Source organism: Haliotis asinina, chromosome 7 (assembly GCF_037392515.1).
Source record: "Haliotis asinina isolate JCU_RB_2024 chromosome 7, JCU_Hal_asi_v2, whole genome shotgun sequence".
NCBI lineage: Eukaryota > Metazoa > Mollusca > Gastropoda > Lepetellida > Haliotidae > Haliotis > Haliotis asinina.
Genome location: NC_090286.1, coordinates 52,860,361 through 52,882,559, shown reverse-complemented (window position 1 = coordinate 52,882,559; position 22,199 = coordinate 52,860,361). Strand labels below are relative to the sequence as shown.

The window sequence follows — 22,199 nt, the reverse complement described above, 5'->3', positions numbered from 1 at the left end:
AATTAGGAAAATCTATAAATTACCATGATTTCACTTTCTGAAAAGTAATCAAATTCTCTTGATACTCTATTTTGAAAGACAATTGCTACAAACATTACATTTTCATATACATTAACGTGGGGTGGGATTTATAGCAATGCATCAGTTCCGGTAACAAACTAGACCGGAAACTAAAAAAAGTGTATGTGTAACGTGATAAACAGCTTCAACCCTACTCATCCACTCACTCACCCAACATTACAACGATTCGTCCAGTGCTCATTTTTTTGTGTGGGTCCTGAAAAATAATCATAATAAGAGTTACCTCCCTCAATTTACTCAAATAATGGCGGCGTCCACAAAACGTGAGATTGATGATGTCGAAAAGAGTGACGACGATGATGGCTGGATCGGTCCTATGCCCGAGGAGGCGGCCAAGCCAAAGAAACAGAAAGGTTGGATCAGGGATATAACAATCAGAAACAAGAGTTTCCATTCAAGTGTACTGATCGGTGTGATCTTGTTTTGAAATAAGCTATGATACCTAGAGTTCACTAAGTTGTGACTAACATTACGTTTTTAGTGAACGCTAAGTATCTTAGCAAGTTTTAAATGAGAGTTCCAAATATATCACTGGCTTCACCATTATTTCAAAATTTGTTAAAATTCTGGAATCTGGAACACAAATCATATTTCTTGGATCGGCTGATGTCTGATCAAAACGTAGGGGCTTGTTTTGCCGAAAATAATACGTCCTGGGTCCAACATGTGTACACTGATATCCATCCTTCTTTATATGTATATGGATAATAATGTACGCTTGTTGGACCCAGGACGTATTATTTCCAGCTATTCACGCCCTAGTGGTTGCTATTAAGGACGTCAAGTTGAAGAAGATTTATCTGTGAATGCCATGTCCTTATTATCAGGAGTGATTATGAGGAATGCAAGGGTAACACATGGTCATGATGCTTAAAGGGGCACTGATGCGGAGCATTATCCGTGGACTGGTGTAAACTTTTGTTATTGTTTTTCTCCCGTGAGTACCCGGATGATATCCCAGGATTCGTGACTGGTGACTTCTGCTGCGCAGTCCTTATGCGCAATTGAGAGTTTAATTACAGACAGATCAGCTGAGCTGAAGTTGTTTTTACTTCATTACAAATGTATTATGAAAACAAATGAAACATTTTGAAGGTTAATCATCTGTCAAAGGTAGAAATGGTAAAAAACTATTAGGACGGAAATATAACGAAGCCAATGTACGTCTCTATATTTTGTCGCATAACCCTAATTAGTTTATTGTCATATTTGTATGATTTTGAAAATTAATAACAGAACACACGGTCTGCTTATACTTATAGTAAATTTCTAACATGACAGCAACATTTATACATTGTATAGATTGCCAATGTGGATCCTATTTCACACACATACACAATCTAGTGTGAGTTTTCTGTCATATAGATTCTGCCGAATGCTACAACAAATAAATTCAAACAAAATGCAACAAATGAATGTAAAACAGACTAATTTCATAGCAACAATGTCAGGTTACTACCTTGTTCAGGAATGTATCCATCAATATCCCCATAAAAGAACGATATTCCATTCATCTGCAGCTGGTAAATAACCCTGCTCTGTGTCGTGTCTTACAACAGTCTAATTTGCGAAAAAGTAACACATCGTTTCACGTCTTTCACATTGGTGAAAACCTGATAAACCTCTCATTGGTCACCCAAGATAGCACACCTGGCAACTAATTGTATGATGTCCGCCATTCTAAGTAATTTAGTTAACCAATAATGAGCAATCAATCAATCAACGCAAGGGTGGTTAATTCTTTGAAGGGAGGATGTTGTTTTTACTCTCGCACTTTACGACAGGATGTAGTCAGTACAGATTAGTACATCTACACGCACTGTCTTTTGACAAATCCCCGGTAGAAGATAAAAGTAATTAATCAATCAGTGTGTTATCGGTTAATCCTTTGATCGATGTTTGTTTTTGTAACTCAGCTGATAAACCCTCTTGCATCACTTACATGCACATATTACATAACATACAATACATTTGCCACTACAGACCTTAATTTATAATGTTGAGTATTTACTCCAGACAGGAGAAATGCCAAATGGGAACCTTTGTTGAGTAACCTGAGTTGTGTTACTACTAATTATACCTGTTAAAAATTCATTAACTGACCATCCAGAGAATGATGACAAATAACACGTGCAGGTTTACGCCATCAAACGCGAGTTACAGCAAGGAAGATGTGATTTCTGTGTCGTATGCAGCCTGAAAACACTTAGGGCCAAAACTCTTTTTAGGATACCAACGGAACTTCGTTATATAAGAAATACATATAGGCATTTGCTGTGTACTTTGGTAAATAGGTGTAATAAGTTGGAGGTTTTTACGTAAGAAGATTTTCAGATTTCTCTACCAAAGGCAAAGTCATTGTTTTTAGTTAACGAATTCAAATAAATCAACTGTGTGTTTTTATTATCATAAATAATAAACCAGGGTAGCTGCCAAAGCTACCCAAATTTACGTGTGATATATTTGCCATCACAGCTGAACCAACACTCAAATCTGTCAAAATATAAAGCTTTGCAATCTTTCGGACTGAATGGCTTGCTACGTGCCTGTAGGCATCACATGTTCACATAACATGATTAAATAGGATCAAATTGGATCAGTCACTGCATATACCATCCAAGCATCCGAAAAAATACACTGCTGGGATATTGTGGTACGATCAGACAAGGAATACCGTGGGTATTTTTAAATAATGGCATATGATGGGCATCCGGCCTCCTGATTGTTAAGGCGAAGAAATTCTGCTAATATGGACAGGAGCCCAGTCCCTTTGTCCGTCACGGTCGAGGGAGCGGGGGCTGACCAATTTGCAGTTTGATTTCGTAATTAGACCGTTGACGAGAAACATTTTTCGCTCCGCATCAGTGCGCCTTTAAAGGTCACATGCAACTCCAAAATCAATTATAATTAAAACACAATTATCACTTACTCATGACACACAATATACATTGCTGCTTGTAAAAAAACAAATAAACAAAATTAGAAGCGTACAATCGCGATTCAAAAGTGCAATATTTTGTACTTGGGCTTACTTCCCTCTAAATGATGCCCAGGAGACCGAACCCAGTCATAGTGGGTAGGCTGCACTCAAGTGTAACGACAGCTTCCGATTGGCTGGTTCATTTGCTGATACGCTTAGGGTTCATTCTGTGTACAGAAAGATGATCTGTTTGATGGGCATTTTAGAAATATAGTGAGTCACAAGAAAGTTAGAGTCTTTATGGATAACAACTTCATTTATTGTTCTTGTTACATCGTTTCAGTATGGATTCATATACCATTGTCAAACAAAATCATGTACACTAGAAGAAGTTGTTATCCATAAAGAATGTATGTAGAGATGTTGGGTTTTGTAAATACATGTTCTCTGAATTTGTGTTCGATCCAGTCAAAAATCATCTCAGTAGAGATGGTGAACTACTGTGTGGCTGGAAGCTGTCATTCGTCCAAGTACAAAGTTTGCACCAGTTTCAGTCAGATCCAGTCATCCAAGAAAAAATGGATGTAGTTTGTTTGCAACCCACAGACATAAAAAGATGTCATGTGTACAAGTATCACGCCTGTCTAATTACATAATGTGGCAGAGACAAGACTCGGGTGCATGAGTCGTGAATCCGTTTGTTTTGTTTATGGCGTCTAGTCTGATAGGTGTTAAGTTTGGAGCGCAGCACAGCTGTTGAAACCACGTTTTCCCCCAGCGCTGGGGGAAATTTACTGAATCTTTTGAAGTCTGATTTCGCGAGATTTTTTTCATCACATTTTTTTCAACTTTATAGGTTGAATTGGCATTTTTGATAATTTGTTTCGGTAAGTGCATACCAAAAGGTATCAGAACCTGCAAAGTTGTGTTTTATGTTGCATGTGACCTTTAAGGAGTATATCCTTACACCATCATCAGGTTAGTGAAAACTAGGACACAGAAAGCTTGTACATGTTGTAGGGGCTACTGGGGTGCAAAGGATTGTTGTGCATAAAACCTTTCAATCTAGTCATGAACCTGCATGCTCTTCATATTTTCTGGTTTCAGTTCTTGAGTTCGAGCAAGTGTACATGGACAACATTCCCAGTGCTGAATACTATGAAAAGAGCTACATGCATAGAGATGTCATTACTCATATAGCAGTGACAAGGTTTGTGCTATCAAAAACATCCAAAGGGATAACATCCTCTATATTTAAACAGGATGGTGAGGTAGCATTATGGCTAAAGCATTTGCTTATCAATCAATCAATGCTTTATTGCACAAAAGGTCATAGGCCCATATACGAAAGAGTTACATGCGTATATCAGTATTTCAAACAATTCAAATAACAAAACAAAGCTCAGCGTAATATCAAAGCATGGTGTATATATAAGGCAATGTGAAATTGGGTAGTAGGATTTCTGCAAACTAAAAGCTTCTTAAAGTCATGTGCGTATATAGAAATAAATGTAGGTAAATGTTTAATTCTGAGTTCATCATAGACTGGGCAAAGATACATAAAATGGTATTTGTCTTCAGCTCCATTATAACATATTTTACAGCGCCTGTTTATTTGCTTATCAGGAGGATGAACCAGCTTCGAATCTCCACATGGGTACAATGCATGAAGGCCATAAGGCATTTCTGGTGTTCCCCATCATGATATTACTGGAATATTGAATATTGAAAAGTTGCATGAAAGTTTTAAAACTTAACTCACCCACTCACTTTATTTACACTTAGTATGTTTACTATCACCTTTGTGTAACATATTATAGCTGAATATTGAAAAGCAGTTGAATAATTAAATCATACTTACATGTAAAGGATCTAAGAAATCATGATCAAGTATGGCTTCAATAAGTGACTGAAGGATCTGTCCCAGCGTTTTTTGAAATTCAGCAACAATGTATTAATACTGAGCTTTGTTCGGTTGCAGGACTGACTTCATCATAACAGGAAGTTGTGATGGACATGTTAAATTTTGGAAGAAATCAGAAGAAACTGGTATTGAGTTTGTCAAGCATTTCCGAAGTCACCTAGGTAACCAGTCCAAACTAAGCTAAAGATCCCCCAAGATCATTTCAGGGAATAAACTAGGTTTTTCTTCTTGGATCAGTGCCCTCATCTGTTTTGTTTTTTTTTTGTTTTTTTTAATTTATTTATTTTAGAGGATACATAGTTATTGTCATAGAAGAAAATTAGTATGGTCCAACATTGATGACCTTCAAGCATTAATAGTTATCAAGTTTACCATGGATGCAAGCAGACAGACCTGGTTGTGCATTTCAGCTTGGTTCTCTTTGAATCATCATTTGTATGTAATCTTGAATGCAGCGTTAAACCCTGGCATAACACTCACCTTCCACTGTTGATGTCTGTGTACAGGGAACATCCAGGACATGTCTGTCAGCAATAATGGAGAACTCTGCTGCACTGTGTCTGACGACAAGACTGGCAAAGTCTTTGACGTTGTAAACTTTGGTGAGTTGTTCTAACATATTCTGAAACCTTTGCCTCCTGTCTTAGGTCTCATGTACAGCTGACATGGCTTTGCTCTATGTGTAATTGATAACCATGACAACCTATAAGATCTGCGGATACTTCAATACTGTAATGTAACTGTATTCTTGTTTAATATTTTAAGTGAGTGGTTCATGTGTAATGTTTTATTGAACATGCATTTTAGAAAATAAGAAGTGTCAACTATAACAAACTGTTCCTTCAACAGAACAGTTTTTATGACTAGATCTATTGAGAGTAAGTACTTTGAAATGATGATGGAAAGTGTTCATCTGTGGTAATACTGTATCTTATTCCAGACATGATCAACATGATAAAGCTGGGTTATGTGCCTCTGTGTAGTGGCTGGGTGTACAAGCCAGGGGATGCCATATCAGCTCTAGCTGTGTAAGTAGATATGGAGAATGGGAATCAGCTTCAATATGTGCTATTTCTGTCTCTAAAGAACAGCAGCTCTGCAATGTTATCATTCACTGATTGATGTACCGGACCATAACTTTAATACAAATGAGATGATTGTGATGAAAAGACTCAACATAGGCAATAAACCTTACATTGATCTGTCAAACATGCAGAAGACTGGGAAATCACATCACAGGGAATGCTCCAAGTTATTTTGCTTCTATAACAAACGGTGTTGATGTCTTAGCTCATGTTTGAGTGGTATGATATTGATGGAAAGAGTTTTCCTCCCTTGTTAGTTGCAGCCATTATATATTCTATCTTAATGGTCCCTTACAAACTTTGTATTTCCCACGATGTCCATGAAACAGTCTGGTTGGGCCTCTTTCAGGTCAGAGAAAGAAAGCAACACAATACATATATACGATGGAAAGGGTAATGGTGAGCCTCTCCACTCACTCGAAAAACTTCACTTCAAACCTGTCACTATCATTCGGGTAAGTTCAGGAAACAGCTAAGTACAGTCAAAGGTTGATGACTAAAAGCCTGATATGCAGATGCTCTTTGCATCATTTGAATTATGTATGGAGCAAAAATTACCAAGTTAGCTGTTGTTTTAAAATCCAGTGTTGGAGATGGATTCAAGTTAACTGTTGTACATTGCATTGCAGTACAACCCAGTGTTGGAGGTGGCTGTGTCTGTGGACCAGAGCGGCATGGTGGAATGTTGGGGTGGTGCCAGACAGGACTACAAGTTCCCTAAAGTGTTGCAGTGGGAGTTTAAAACTGACACTGATCTCTACGACTTCATGATGGTATTCATTGTTATATGTCAGCCAGCCACAAAATTACAGTTATGTTGTTACTGATATTGTCACCAAATATTTTATTGTTAATGTGTCTCTGAGTCCTTCCTTTTGAATATCAACATCTGCAATATCAGTAAAATCTGAATTTCATAATTAGTTACCTATGATGATCTGGGGTAGAATTGGTCCTCAGTAACCCATGCTTGTTGTAGGAGCTACTAACAGGATTTGGCGATCAGATTCTCTGACTTGGCTAACATATGTCATCGTATTCCAAGTTCTTAAACGTTGTTCATGCTGTTGATGACTGGATTGTCTGGTCGAGACTCAAGTACTTACAGACTGCCACTGTGTAGCTTGAATATTGCTGAGGGTGGTGTTGATCAATTAATCAATTTGAGTCAAATGTTTTTTTGAATATTAACCAATAAATTGAGTCAAATATTTATTGGAATATTGGCCATGTCATGAACATTTAAAATAACTTCCAATGATTTTTTCAAAGAATAGCGCTTCATGTTGTTACAAGAAAATGTAATGCATTAACTTCAAGGAATGGATCTTATTCATTCACAGAATAAAGCTGTTCCTACAAGTATAGCATTCTCGCCCAATGGACAGCTCATGGCTACTCTAGCCACAGATCGGAAGGTGAGTTTTGCTTCACTGCAGGTGTCTGTAAGTTCATTACTGAATATCTGGTCTAAGTGGGACTGAGTCCTTGAAAGAGCTGTAGTAATGTTACATATTCTGTCAGACCAGACCATTATATCTTATATTGTATCTCACTCTTCAGTCACTGTCCAGGAATTTCTGTAATGGGAGATAATCATAGTTTACAGTTATATTTTAATGTGCCTCCACAAACACAATATTCACCAGTAGTAAAATGATAGCCTCCAAGAAAGATGGATGTGCATCAAGTGCATGACATGTACATATAACAGGCAGTTTCTTCAGCATATGTTTTATTTGGAATTACACATTTACTTTTGTTTTGTTGGGTCCCATGTGCATTCAAACCCACACCCTCAGTTTCAAGCAGTAGGGGTAAGGGTAGCTTAGTGGTTAAAGCATTCGCTTGTCATGCCAAAGATATGGGTTTGATTCTTCACATGGGTACAATGTGTGAAGCCCATTTCTGGTGTCAGCCTCCATGATGTTGCTGGAATATTGCAAAATGAGGCATAAAAATAAACTCACTCACAAACTTATTAAGTTAGTCTGCCCTAAGCATCCTGAGCACTACATAATGCTCACTTGTATTGTTTTCAGGTGAGGATATTTAAGTTCCTGACTGGCAAGCTGTACAAGGTCCTGGATGAAAGCTTAAAACAGTTTACTGAACTTCAGCAGGTACTGTTACATTATCTTTTCTTCTCTGTTCTAGAGGATGTGGTTTAGAGGTGAATGCATTTGGATGTCAGACAAAGACATGTTGGATTCATAAGTACTATGTGTGAAGCCCTTTTCCACTGCCTATTGGTAGGATGTTTCTGAATTATTGCTAAAGGCAACATAAAACCATTCTTACTTATTCTTTTACTGGTGTTACAGAGGCAGTGGGGTAGCCTAGTGATTAAAATGTTTGCTTGTCATGCTTAAGACGTAGGTTCAGTTCCCCACAATGTTGTGAAGCCCATTTCATGGGTCCACTAGGGTGATATTTGCTTGAATAGTGCAACAGGAATCCATGCTCACTCCTTCATGTTCAGGTGGCCTAGTTGTCTGAGGTGTTGCCATTTACTGCATAGAGTTGCTTCCCCTTAGCTTATCACTGTTCATATACTGAACAGGGTCCCGTTTCTCAGAGTGACAATCATAACTCCCATACTTGCAACATGAACATTAACTTACAACAATGCTACAATCATTATGAGGAATGGGGCCCTGTTCAGCATATGAACAGTAAATGAAATTTTCAATAAAATGAAATTTCATAAAAGTAAGCGTTCATGTTTATGTTTTTTATTTTAACACCTGACAAAGAGCCAGAGTTGCATTTCTTTATCCTTATAGGTTGCATCAATCTGGTGGGGGTTAAAGCCTAATGGTTAAAGCCTAATGGTTAAAGCCTAATGGTTAAAGCCTAATGGTTAAAGCCTAATGGTTAAAGCCTAATGGTTAAAGCATTTGTTCGTCTGCTTAGGACCTGGGTTTGATTCTAACATGGGTACAATTTGTACAGCCTACTAGTATTTCTGGTGTCCCCTGCCTGTCTAACCATTCTCCTCCCTTATGCCTGGATGACAAGGGCTAAACCAGGGTGTATATGTTTAGTTTCATCTTTTCCTTTCTAAACCAAACTTTCCAATGGATTAGGCATTTGGATCATACTTGACCAAAATGCTCGTAGATGACCACCGCCAATTTTCATTTTAGATGAAGCAACAAATACCTAACATGGAGTTCGGACGTCGTCTGGCTGTTGAGAGAGATCTGGAGAAATCTGATTCATTTTCCCTCGCCAACGTTGGTAAGTTGTTTCTTTTAAGTGTGTCAATATTATACTTATCTGTAAGTGGTGTTAAGCTTGAGTCCACCAGTGGTGTTCTGATGATTAATCCTAATCAATCAGCAAGCCTTTGAGAAAAGCAAGATTTATGGATGTCAACTTCTTTGTTGAGAAATAACACGACATTGCAGAGTGTATGCTTGCTCCTTCATCACAGTATTCAAACAGAGAAGTTGACATCCATAAATCTTGCTTTTCTTATGCATTCCACATTTAAATGCCCTTCAAAGATGTAAAAGGCTTTTAGTATGTGTCTGTAGTTGATTTCACCCAAGATTCTCAAAATATCAGATTTTTTTCTTCAGATATACGCATTGCTGAGGTTAGACATAACAGTGGACAAACCATTTTATTCTGTGATCTGAAATTTGCAGCAAAACAGTAATTACTAGTGACCAATAGGTACCCAAAGACAAGTGATAGGGCCATTTGATCTGTCTCCTGGCTGGAATTCCATGTTTCTTTTGTTAGAACAGCCTACACTGGCGAGCTATAGCTTCAACAGAGTGATTGACAAAACATCCTTGTATGTTAGTGATATGAATGTTTGCTTGCGGTATTGATCACTTTGCTTTCAATATTGGTCACTGTGTTGTCAACAAGCAATGCATTTTGTCATCTGTTGAGACTTCTTGGTGTAAGGCATCTTGAAAAGACCTGTCATTACACACATATGTTTAAGATATATCTAGATTTGTCTCATTTTGTGTACGAGATGTGTGTCTTGTTCTAAAGTGAGGATGGGTGTAAAGTGTGAAGCCCATAACTGGTGTCCATACCATAATACAACTGAAACTAAACTCACTCATGTCTATGTTCTGTTTCAGTGTTTGATGAGAGTGGCTACTTCATATTATACAGTACAATGCTAGGTGTCAAAGGTATGTCTGTTCAAGGACACGTGAAGGTCCGGGGTAGAATAGGCCTTCAGCAACCCATGCTTGCCATAGAAGGTGATAATGCTTGTTGTAAGAGGTAACTAACAAGACCGGGAGGTCAGGTTCGCTGACTTGGCTTACACATGTCATCAGTTCCTAAATTGTGCAAGTCCATGGTCATGCTGTTGATCACTGGATTGTGTAGTCCAGTCTTGGATTATTTTCAGACCCCCTCCATGTAGCTTGGATATTGCTGAGGCGTAAAACTAAACTCACTCACGATGGCTGTTCAGGAAAATAATCAACTCTCAAAAATGCAAACTAAATAAATGTCTGTGTTGATATGCAGTTAAATTCCCTCATCTCTTTTGAAATAAGAGTTCAGATACACTGACTTGAAAAATGTCACAAATAAATGCTCATTTCATTAATATAGTATTATTGAGTCCATTGATTGTCTGTTAGTTATGTTACAAGGTGTCGTGTCACATCTCAAACACTTCGAGTTATGATACCAAGAGTTTGAAATATTTTGCAAACGAATAATGTTGAGTTATGTCACTAACAGGAGATTGTGCAGGAGTTCACATCCTTCCTTGACCTTGACCCTGACCCATTAATGACCCATGTAACCAGTTTTTGCAATAATTTAATTTGGCAGTTGGACATCAGGGCCTGAAGGCTTTAAAATCTAGAGGCCCTGAACGAAATCTGCAAGCCTATTTTGTTCGAGTCAAACCAATAAAAACAAAACAGACTACACTGTACACATTTTCACACTGTTTCTACAAAATCAGTTAGCGAAACCTATGGCACAGGGCTGAAATACCCAGAAGTTGATAGAGAAAAAAACCTCAGAAAGATTCCAGTTTAAAAAAGAGACAGAAAATGTACTGAAGGCCACAAGGGCCTGCAGATGTATCAAACTGCCGGTGCTGGACCTCTGGGCTGGCAGTTATTTCGAACACAGCATTGCATGATTCATCTTTGTTACAGTGATTAACCTGCACACAAATCGGTGTACCAGAATCCTGGGAAAACCGGAGAACGCCAGGTTTATCCAACTAGCACTATTCCAGGGGTCTGGGAGGAAGAAGAAGGCGGCTGTTGATGCTGACATGGTGGCGTCTGATAACCCCATCCTCCAAAACGTCCAGTTAGATCCCACTCTATTGTGTACCGCTTTCAAGAAGAACAGGTTCTATCTCTTCACCAAGAGAGCCCCCGAGGACACAAAGAGGTGATGGACCATGAATTTGTATACATTGTGTACAGTGCGAGCAAAAAAATCTGCAGCTAATTCAAAATTAAGATACATTAATAGTCGTTTTCTTCTAGGCAAGAGAACAGAATTAGGTAGTTTGATCTCCATCTGTGGCATACTGATCATCCTCCATGGTGTCCATAGTCTCCAGGCTGTGTGTTATCATAAATCTCCACCATACCCTGGCAGTCAGGTGTCTACACTAGGAAGTTAAGTGTACCAATCACAACTCACTTACGCTTCTTAAAATATCTAAACAGTTAAACTTGGCAACACTGTTGGCGCAGTGGTACTCTGAGAGAGGTAGAAGGAGTTCTTGCAAATATATTTTTTTTAAAGTGTCAGACCTGTCAATTGTCTATACGATTTCCCCTTCAAAATCTTAGTTGCACTGCGGACAAGTCTTTGCGGCTGTGACTGCTGTCTTTGTTGACAGTGGCATGGTCAGTTGTAACAATGGTTTAACTGATTGGCTACTGTGAGAATGCGGTGCCAGTAAAATGGGGTAATAAAATCATCGGGCTGAGCCATAGATGCATCCATGGCCACAGTGGAGGTTTATCGTAACGTTTACCCTTTAGATTATCGCAGGTGCATGCTAACAGGCTCTAAATGGAAGTGTGTATTTTCTTTGATTGGCATAGTGTGTGTTGGAGGGTTTCATGAAATGAATGGAGACTAGTCAGATTAAAGTCAATATAATGTGCCCGAGTGAGATATCAGTTGTAATAGCATCTGAATGGGCCAGCACAGTAAAACTGATAAGGGACTGTTCATAATTTATGGCTAAGGGAAGGTGATGATTTTAAGGGAGGGATCACCCATTTTGTTTAGGGGAGGTAGTTCCCTTTGAGGAGGACTCAAAAGGACACTCACCCACTAGTTGCCTCTCTTGCATATTTTCCCGCCATTATCAGTTACATGACCAACCATGCTTGTCATTCTCTCCTACACTTTAAAACAATCCCCACTATCCCCTTCTTCTTATTTTCATAATTTCAGAGGCCTTGGGGCACTTCAGTTACCTCTGATTTCATTGCAAACTAAACATGAAATATTCTCTTCCTTTCCTTTCCTTTCCTTTCCTTTTAATGCAGACTGGACATCCAGTCCATGTGGTTACAATCAATGTCTTGTTATGGAAACTCACAGGAACGTCTGTATAAAATAAAGCAGTTTATTGCTAAGAGGGGCTGGGAGGGAACTGACACTTTCAGCTTTCACAAATGTCCTTTTTTATGAGAATAAGAACTGACATCCTTGACTACCCTCGCTCATGTAGCCATTACATCTGAAGAGCCTGAATGCTGTGGGAGTTGTACTAAAGAACTGTGTGTTTCAGTGCTGAGACTGAACGTGATGTGTTCAACGAGAAGCCGTCCAAGGAGGAGGTGGTTGCAGCAACGCAGGTGAGAGCAGACAGCAACATCCACACTAGTTATCTGCTCACCTAAAATGGAGCAGCCTTCACTCTGATCATTTGCTGGCAGCATCTGTTGTGTTAGCCAGTTACTTAACACTGTGAACAGTAAAACAGGTCATCATTGAGAATGATTATAGCCTGGATTTGAAATTAAGGTAACTGACTATAATAATACACAACAGAAGTGACATCACTTATCATGCCAGTGGTGTTGGTTGAGTATATAGAGCACATACCTGGGGAATTGGAGGTTGAGGGTTTGATCACACAGTTGCCTCATACAGGATTCTAAAATATGGCTTTGTCTTGGGTAACTCATACTTGTCGTAAGAGGCGAGTACCGGGGTAGGGTTGACTTTGTTGTCTCATGTCATTGTATTCCATTCGCATAGATCAATGCTGATGCTGTTGATCTGTGTGGTCCAGACTCAATTATTTACAGACTGCCACCATATAACTGGAATATTGCTGAGTATAGCGTTAAACAACCAACCATGCCTTTTGTCTGGCATTAGGTCAATAAAACACCAATAAAACAAAGCCTGGTAAACTGAATGCATTGTTCATGTTAAACTGAGGCATGGTATCTCAGTGGTTAAGACAGTATTTAACTTATATCGGTTGGAAGCAACAGCCACAAACAGATGCATGTGGCTTGTACAGGTACAGTGATCTTGAACACGATATATAACCATGTGTCACTAGGTGTCACAGATGAACAAGATAATGGAATGTAAAATCTCAAATAGGAGATATCACGAAGATTAACCACCTCAATACATTCCAGGATCTGTCATATACCCGTGTGTCAGAGAATGTGGTCATCCATACAACCATGGGAGATGTACACTGCAAGTTGTTCTCTAAAGAGTGAGTACTGACTTCATATAGCAGTTGGGTCACACCTCATTTAGAGTTGGAAATAACAAGATAAATGCTAAGACGAGGCCTAAGAAGCGCTGGAGTGAGACGGTTATTGTCCATAGTTGTCTCCCTTTGACATACAAGGGCTTTTTTCATAGCATGGTCGCAACGCTTCCATTGTCTTAAATCCTGTAGTTTGATAATATTGAGTTTAGTATAATGCAAGGTGTTAGAGTTGTAACACTAAACTTGCTTTGTGAAAAAAAAGCATTATGTTGCTTAATATTGTTTGAAATACAAATTTGATGACTTATTCAACAAATTAACGGATTGAAATGTTTTGGGAGATGGAGAAATGTTTTAATGAGTTTGCCAGTTATTCCAACCACATTCCTTGCTGACCTGTGACAGAAGCCTTTTGGCCGCCCAACAGAGCAATAATTACCATCTGTTTGTTTCTTACTTCTCCTCTTGCCCTACTTTCACTAACAAGAGTGTGAGGTTCGCTTTCCCACCTGGGTCGAATGTGTGAAACCCATTTCACCCGCTGTGGTATTGCATGAATATTTGTAAAAGCACAGTAAAACCATACTCACTTACAAGAAAGGACACTTGTCATGGTTTAATTACAGTAGCCATTGTACTAACTTGGAAAAGAATGAAAGTAACAGTCAGGAAGAAGGTCAAATAAACTGCATTTGTCAGATAACTAAGGAGACAGGTATATAACATTATCAGGGCTTGATTTAGTGCTTTGTTTCTAGCACTGGTGCAACCCAATACTGCAATCTAGTTATTTGTCTATTTTGCACCAAGTAAACCACTGAATACGTCTAAATAATTCAATGTTTATTTCGTTACATAACACAATAAAAGTAATGCAAGTGGAATTTGGTCAGCAAATAGACTTGCATGTCAGGTTGCACCTGGTGTAAGCAGGCAGACATCTCATAAATCATGCCCTGATTACACACATGCAATCAGGGGAGAATGGTTTGACTGTTGGTTTGATTAAATCGTGCCCTGATTACACTCATACAGTCAGAGGAGACTGGTTTGACTATTGGTTTGATGAAATCGTGCCCTGATTACACACATACAGTCAGAAGAGAATGGTTTGACTGTTGGTTTCATTAAATCATGCCCTGATTACACACATACAGTCAGAGGAGAATGGTTTAGTTGTTGGTTTGAACACATAGGTATGTCGTTAATGTTCAAAAAGTCTGCGACTCCGATATGACTCTTGAGTTCTGTCAAAGTGATTTATAAGCCTTAACTATTCAGCCAATAGTGTTTCAGAATCAGTAAATTATGAGTGACAGTTGTAATATTATCCTTGAATTTGTTTACGTTTTTTCTTCACATGTTTAGATGTCCCAAAACTGTGGAAAACTTCTGTGTTCATGCAAAGAATGGCTACTTCAATGGTCATGTCTTCCACCGAGTCATCAAAGGATTTATGGTTCAAACTGGAGATCCTCAAGGTAGGATAAAAGATTATGCTTTGCGGTGACAGATTACACACAAATATGTTTAGAGCAAACTGTGTTAGCAGGGATGTTTGTGGGCGGGACATGGCTGTTACTTTTTGCAAACATATGGTGTCATTACAGAATTTCAGTTTTAATCTGTACCCCTGTTTTGTTGGGGGTGTTGGGGTAGCATAATGGTGAAGTGTCTGCCTGTCATGCCGAAGACCCAGGTTCAATTCCCCACATAGGCACAATGTGTGAAGCCTATTTCTGATGTCCCCTGCCATGATATTGCAGGGCTATTGCAAAAACTGGTGTTAAACCATGCTCACTCACTTTATTTTGTTTGTGATTTTTTTGCTAAAGGAATATTTACACACCAGTGTATCTAGAGCTGCTACTCTCTGTGCAGATGATATGACATGTCTGTCATATAGCACAGGCAAGGGTACAACAGGATTTATTCTGACACACTTCTTTCTCTACAACTATTATATACCGAAAAGTCACAAGCAGATGATACCATCTGCACAACTTTATATATATCACAGGGAACAGTACATGGAGACTACACTCAAACTATTTTTTCTGTGAAACTATTACATGCTGAAGAGTAACTAGGAGATGATGAAATCTGTACAACTTATTATATATTACAGGCAATGGTACCGGTGGAGAGTCTATCTGGGGAGGAGAGTTTGAGGATGAGTTCCATCCAAAGCTACGGCATGACAGACCCTACACATTGAGCATGGCCAATGCTGGACCCAACACAAATGGCTCTCAATTCTTCATCACGCTTGTCCCAACGGTAATAGAAATTTAACTAAAACCCAAGAGAAACAGTATATTCCAATATCCTGCAGTTATCTAGAATGAAACATATTACAGTATTTCTTTCTGTATTCTGGTAAATTCAGTCAAAGATGCAGAACAAATTTTATTATTATTTGTATAGCTTAAACTGAAACCAAAATGTAAATTCATTCAATGCGATGTTTCCCTTTGAAATGAATACACCAAATGCCTGAAATGTGGAAGTGATTTTTGTTTCACATTGTTATCTCCCTTGCCATCGCTACAAAATGGCTGATTTTTGTTCCATGGAATGAGAATGGTGCAATAATACTTTTGACACAGCACATCATGATTGTTTGACATAGATCATAGATCACTGTCACGTTTTACCTTTTGGATTATCTTTTAGCCCTGGCTGGACAACAAGCATACTGTGTTTGGACGAGTGTTCAAGGGTATTGAGGTGGTGGAGAACCTGGGCAACGTCAAGACCAATCCCAAGACAGACAAACCTTACGATGATGTTCGGATTATCAGCATGACTGTCAAGTGAAACCCAGAGTAGACTCAAACAGTCTTTTACCATGTTTAGTCTTATCCAAATGGAAAGTGGAAAAACAAATGAATAGAGAATGGCCGAGGTCAAGGTTCATGGTTAAGCGGTGGGTGGTCTTGTCTATCTAAGGCACTATAAGTCTTTTCGTATATTAGATAAGGCAGTAACCATGTGTTTTAATTCCAGCTTTTCCTTTTTACCACCAGTCCATGAGTTTTACCTAAAGTCTGACCTGTAAAAATCTGGGTTAAAATTGATATTCAGTTACCCATTCTTGTTGTAAAAGGCAACTAATGGGACTCTGATGATATTTGTCATCATATCCCAAATGCATAGATTGGCGCTCATGCTGTTGATCACTGGATTGTCTGGTCCAGACTTGATTATTTACATACGGCTGCAAAATAGCTGAAATATTGGTGAGTGCTGCATAAAAGTAAACTCACAATCTCACTCACCTAAGGTCTTAAGAGGCGCATCACTTCAGGATTTCTGTAAATATGAAGTTGACCTGCTGCGAAACGACTGAAATGCTGTTCCCAGTAGCAGAAAACCAAGTGTTGGATTAGTGCTGACCCATACTGCCATTGAAAACTAATGTCTGTATGTCCAACTGTTTGGAGGTCAAACAGTGAGTGAGTGAGTTTAGTTTCACACCGCTTTTAGCAGTATTCCAGCAATATCACGGCGGAGGACACCAGGAAATGGGCTTCACTCATTGTACCCATGTGGGGAATCGAACCCGGGTCTTTGGCGTGACGAGCGAACGCTTTAAACACTAGGCTACCCCAGTGCCCAGGTCAAACAGCATGAAAGTGATAAGGTCATATTGTTTCAAAGATGTGCATATGACAAAGACACCATGGTCTTTGGAAGGTCATTGATTGTCATAATGTTGTTTTCAAAATATGTAGTCTTATGTAATTTGAGGGAGTCACATCATAGTGTCATTACATTGGTTGTTTGTTAAGAAATACAGACATTTGTATATATTTGTAAATAAACCTTTGAATAGTACTTGGTGTGCATACCTTTGATTTATCTTTGTATTCTTCACTGAAGTGAAGCACAATAAACACTGACAGTTTTTTTCAAAACTAAACTGGACATAGGTCCAGTAAACTTTCAAAATTCACTTGACAAAATATGTGTTTCACTTGACCACAATTAACAATTTAGTTTCTTTTGCAAGTGATTCTAATAATACGCCAGGAAATAAAACACAGACGTTAGTTGGTAGCAGTTTCATTTCTATTTCATCATCAAAATGCATATATCCAAACAGTTCAGTAGTTTGGCACTACAGAACTTGTCTGCACCGGCTCAGGGATATGCAGAAATGTACCCTTAACAAAGTCAAAATACAGACACGAACCCTGTACCCCATATGGCTGTAATAAGAACCAAAGTCGAAGCTGTATGCATTCACAACGAACATAGACAACTCCTGTATACTTGCAATTCGAGGTTTTCAGCAGGTACAAGAACCATGAATTGTTCTGAACCATATGATCCTTTGACTAAAAAAACCTGACAAGATTATTGGAATTTATGTTAATTATTGGAATCTGTGTTAATTTTATGATGATGATATGGTCATTAAAAAAACACTTTGATTTTCATACAACGCAATATCTGTAGAAGTAGGTCCATGGCATGATGGTTAATGTTGAATCTCTGACGATTCAATGTCAATAAACCACTATGTGACTGTATGACAGCCAGCATTCTCCTCCTCATACCCCCGTCAGCCTCCTGATCCTCTAAAGGGACAGTCTACGTCATTCCACGTTTAAAGCAGTAACCAGTTGGGTCAGATTCAGATAGAGGAGGATCCCCAGCATTGCCAAATATTCGTGACTGTGTATGCTTGTTTCTTATAACTGTGTTATAACGCAAATAAACGCATCTAATACAACAGTAGGACAGTTCTGTTCAAGAAAACGGCTCAACGTGGAGTGAACTCTAAAATACAATATTTCATGGATAACAACCTCTTTATTGTGCGGACCCGTGAAGGTCGCGGGGTAGAATAGGCCTTCAGCAACCCATGCTTGCCATAAAAGGTGACTCAGCTTGTCGTAAGAGGCGACTAATGGGATCGGGTGGTCAGGCTCGCTGACTTGGTTGACACATGTCATCGGTTCCCAATTGCGCAGATCGATGCTCATGTTGTTGATCACTGGATTGTCTGGTCCAGACTCGATTATTTACAGACCGCCGCCATATAGCTGTAATATTGCTGAGTGCGCCGTAAAACTAAACTCACTCACTCACTTTATTGTGCGAGTGCACTTCTCAACTTCAAAAATGCCACTCAAACATGTGGAATAAACTCTTCATAGGGTACGCTTCTGTGTTCTGAGTTCGGCTCGGGTACGTTACCTAGGACACACATCTGAACTACTTCAGCCTTAGTCAGTCGCAACACGTGAGGAGTTTCAACAGTTGTTGCAATGGCCTTGACTAGTAGTAAGTTCAGTTTTGCGTCGCACTCACAGTATTCCAGATATATGGCGGCGGTCTGTAAATAATCGAGTCTGGACCAGACAATCCAGTGATCAACAACATGAGCATCGATCTGCGCAATTGGGAACCGATGGCATGTGCCAACCAAGTCAGCGAGCCTGGCCACCCGATCCCGTTAGTAAGGGTCAGAAAATCGATAAACTAAGTCCTATAGTTTACTTTTCAGCTATGTTACATACTAGGGAAGCTGGATAGTAAACCGGGGCTCAGTCTTTCAGTTTGGTGACCCGCAGTGAGGGCTTATGCTATCCGATACCAAATTCTTGATAGATGCACAGAACGGTTTCGAATTCTTACCTGAGGAGAGTTTGCCCACCCCGATAAATAGTTTCAATCTATTCAAAAGCAGAACCGGAGACCAGGAACTTGTCCGCTTGGAAAGCAATTTGACATTCACTTGTGCGCTGTCCACAACTATGCGAATATGTGTCTACACAGGTACCTTCACAGGACATGGCTCTGTTATGCATTCGTAACTAATAATATATACTGAACATCAGTCCCTGCTGGTTCCTGTTTGTTGGTATCTGTTAGCAAGCCTCAGAATGGTCGAATGATGACACCCAAATCGTCGTGCAATGTTTCTGCTTGAAGCGCCGACCTGCAACATACCCAAGGCCTGTTCCCGTTCCTCTGGTGACAATCTTGGCATGGCGAAAAAACTTTACTTACGAAAGTACTGCGAAAATGAGAACGGTTTTGTGCCGAAGGTCATTTATACCCCTGAACAGCATGCTTTCTGCATGCAATTTGTGCCCTTCGTGTGTGATGTGCATGAATTTTGTTGTTTTCATGTGATGTGCTCGATGATGTGTTCGAACGATCCGTTTTTTACTGTAGAGCGTTATTTACGATCTAGTGTGTTATTATCAAAATTCCCACCATTAATTTTCCATTTCCAAAAGATTCTATTGCCTTATTTCAAAATTTACAGGTGGTGCGTTTTCAATGATGTTCAGTATATTATTTATATCTCCGATGCTTGATAGAAATGTTATAGGTTGAGAGTCTAGTAGTGGGCATACTACCCCTCTGCATTCGCCTATGTGTCATATCGTCACATTTAACTTATTTCCATCGAGCAACCATCAAACAAAAGCAACCATATCATATCTGAGGCGCTTTAATGATATTCAAAGAATTTCACAAACAACTCTTTTTAAACAAAAAATAGGGTTGTCAAAATGCTAAAACATCCTTTAGGCCGTACGTGAAATAGGAAGAGCATTGTATTTATTTCGTTTCCGATTCAAAGAAACTGCATTGGATCATAGCCACGCTGTCCCTTTCAAAAAGAACCGTTTCTACCTCACAGAAACGACTTGGTGACACTGGTCCACTGTAGGACCTTTTTCAGCTCTCCACTATCCCCAAACTCATCTCAGTCTGCAAGGCCAACTCGATGGTCAGTACGAACTTTGGAGAAGTCTATCAGATTCTGAAAACTGGTCCTCTCTGCCCGCCTGGACGGTTCATCCTTCTTTGGTGTTTTCCGTCAAAGGTGTATATAAAGATATCACACATGGCATTAAACAGTGGACAACTATTCCCCAGGCAGAAAACAAATAGTGTCTTTTCTGTTGCCATGACATCATGGCATTGATGTCTTTCACCTTGTGGCAGATTTATCATGCGTGGGGCTTTGGAGAACTTGTTCATAATCACCAACCCATTCTTGTTTAACAAATAAAAGGTTCCTCCAAAAATATCAAAATTAGGCCAATTTATATCAAAAGGGATTTTTTTAACCCCATCACTTTCTCTCTCACCGCCTGCTGTGAATTTTACCTTTATTAATTTATACCTTCCTGTTGAATATACAAGAGAAGCAAAATACACAACTTTCCCTTCAGAGTTGACAATTACGTTACCGCCTGTATAGCCTCTCTCCACAAGCAAAGTAAAAACCTTCCTGTGGTTGTAGTTGTAGGTCATTAGTTTGCCGCCAGAATTTGTTGCTGACAGTACAACCAGAAACTGATAATCAACAACAACCTGAAAAGTTATCATATTTCCTTTAAAAGGCAGTTTCTGGTGTTGATCAGTCAAGCTATGTTGAAACAAATGCTCGAAATAATGCCTAATACGGGTGTAAAAGACGATCGATCTTATAATATCAAATGCCACTCTCTGTATTCCCCTTGTCTTGAGTTTAATTCCAGTTCGGACAAAACGTGTATTTCCTGCGTTGAGAACAAGAAGATAATTTCCTTCGGTTAAAGTGAAAAGTCTCTCTTCAATGTTGGTAATTTTACCTAGTTTATGAAATAATGGGTCGTTGTTTTCCTGCATGTTTGGAACTGTGTTTCCATTTGTTTGCTTTACAGACGATGAGCGGGTTTCTGTGTTTCTTGTCACTGGCGTCGGGGTAGACGGTCCATCAAACAGGACCTGCTTACTCACGGTTAATCCAGTGATATTATTAAAAGTTACAACGTCTTTCCTATGTATGGCTTCTTCTTTCTGTAGAGATATAATCTTCTCTTCAACAACCCTTTCTTCCTCAGCCACCACAGCAAGAGCCTTTAGTTTCTTGCACAGACTGTTCTCCAGAGCCCCAGCACAACCTTCTAGTGGCTGACAAGCCACAAAGCACTGGAGTAAGGTTTTGGACACATCGGATACACTCTCTTGTCCATGAAGTGTCCATTTGACGGAAGATGGACCTAGCCATTCCATGCTGAGACAACTACCCACGATCCCGAAACACCCCACAATTAGAACAAGAAGTATTTCCATCGCAGTCTCCTCCAGTTCCAACGGGATAAAAGTAACTTCAAATTTCAGCTGAGATGTACACATATATATATATACCTTGATTAAACTGGTTATTTCATTTGTGAAACGAGCGCATCTGACTTAATGAGAACCTCTAGTGCTTAATGTGAGTTAAGTGCTCGTTTAATTTACGAAAGTTTCATTTCAATGAATCGGCAATACAAATGAACATATCAATTATGGATGTTACACAACAGCCACTTATCATCGATATGCGGCTAATGGTTAAGGGACGGATCCATTTAGCTCTGACGTGAAACTCCGGGTTTCTTCATACCATCCGCTATTATCAGGTGTAAAACATCTTCAGTCTTTGAGGGCTGTGGTGTAGCTTAGTGGTAC

At 39.2% G+C, this 22,199-nt stretch overlaps 1 protein-coding gene across 1 annotated transcript; it reads left to right on the top strand.

Moving 5' to 3' along the window:
• Nucleotides 1–303: 303 nt before the first annotated feature.
• On the top strand, nt 304–17,567 carry LOC137290846 (peptidylprolyl isomerase domain and WD repeat-containing protein 1-like). Its single transcript, XM_067821998.1, has 17 exons — nt 304–434; nt 4,109–4,211; nt 4,983–5,086; nt 5,432–5,527; nt 5,866–5,953; nt 6,360–6,465; nt 6,640–6,783; nt 7,354–7,428; nt 8,053–8,133; nt 9,160–9,253; nt 10,120–10,173; nt 11,167–11,410; nt 12,777–12,843; nt 13,645–13,727; nt 15,096–15,208; nt 15,856–16,007; nt 16,404–17,567. Exons 1-17 carry the CDS (start codon nt 326–328, stop codon nt 16,545–16,547), a joined length of 1,857 nt encoding a protein of 618 aa, XP_067678099.1. The 5' UTR covers nt 304–325; the 3' UTR covers nt 16,548–17,567.
• The last annotated feature ends 4,632 nt before the right edge of the window (nt 17,568–22,199 follow it).

Bases quoted from the DNA above. Each gene is read 5' to 3' on its own strand.
- LOC137290846 (XM_067821998.1), top strand. From the start codon at position 326: ATGGCGGCGTCCACAAAACGTGAGATTGATGATGTCGAAAAGAGTGAC. The intron at 9,254-10,119 runs GTAAGTTGTTTC...GTTCTGTTTCAG, and splicing joins ATTTTCCCTCGCCAACGTTG to TGTTTGATGAGAGTGGCTAC. The intron at 13,728-15,095 runs GTGAGTACTGAC...TCACATGTTTAG, and splicing joins TGCAAGTTGTTCTCTAAAGA to ATGTCCCAAAACTGTGGAAA.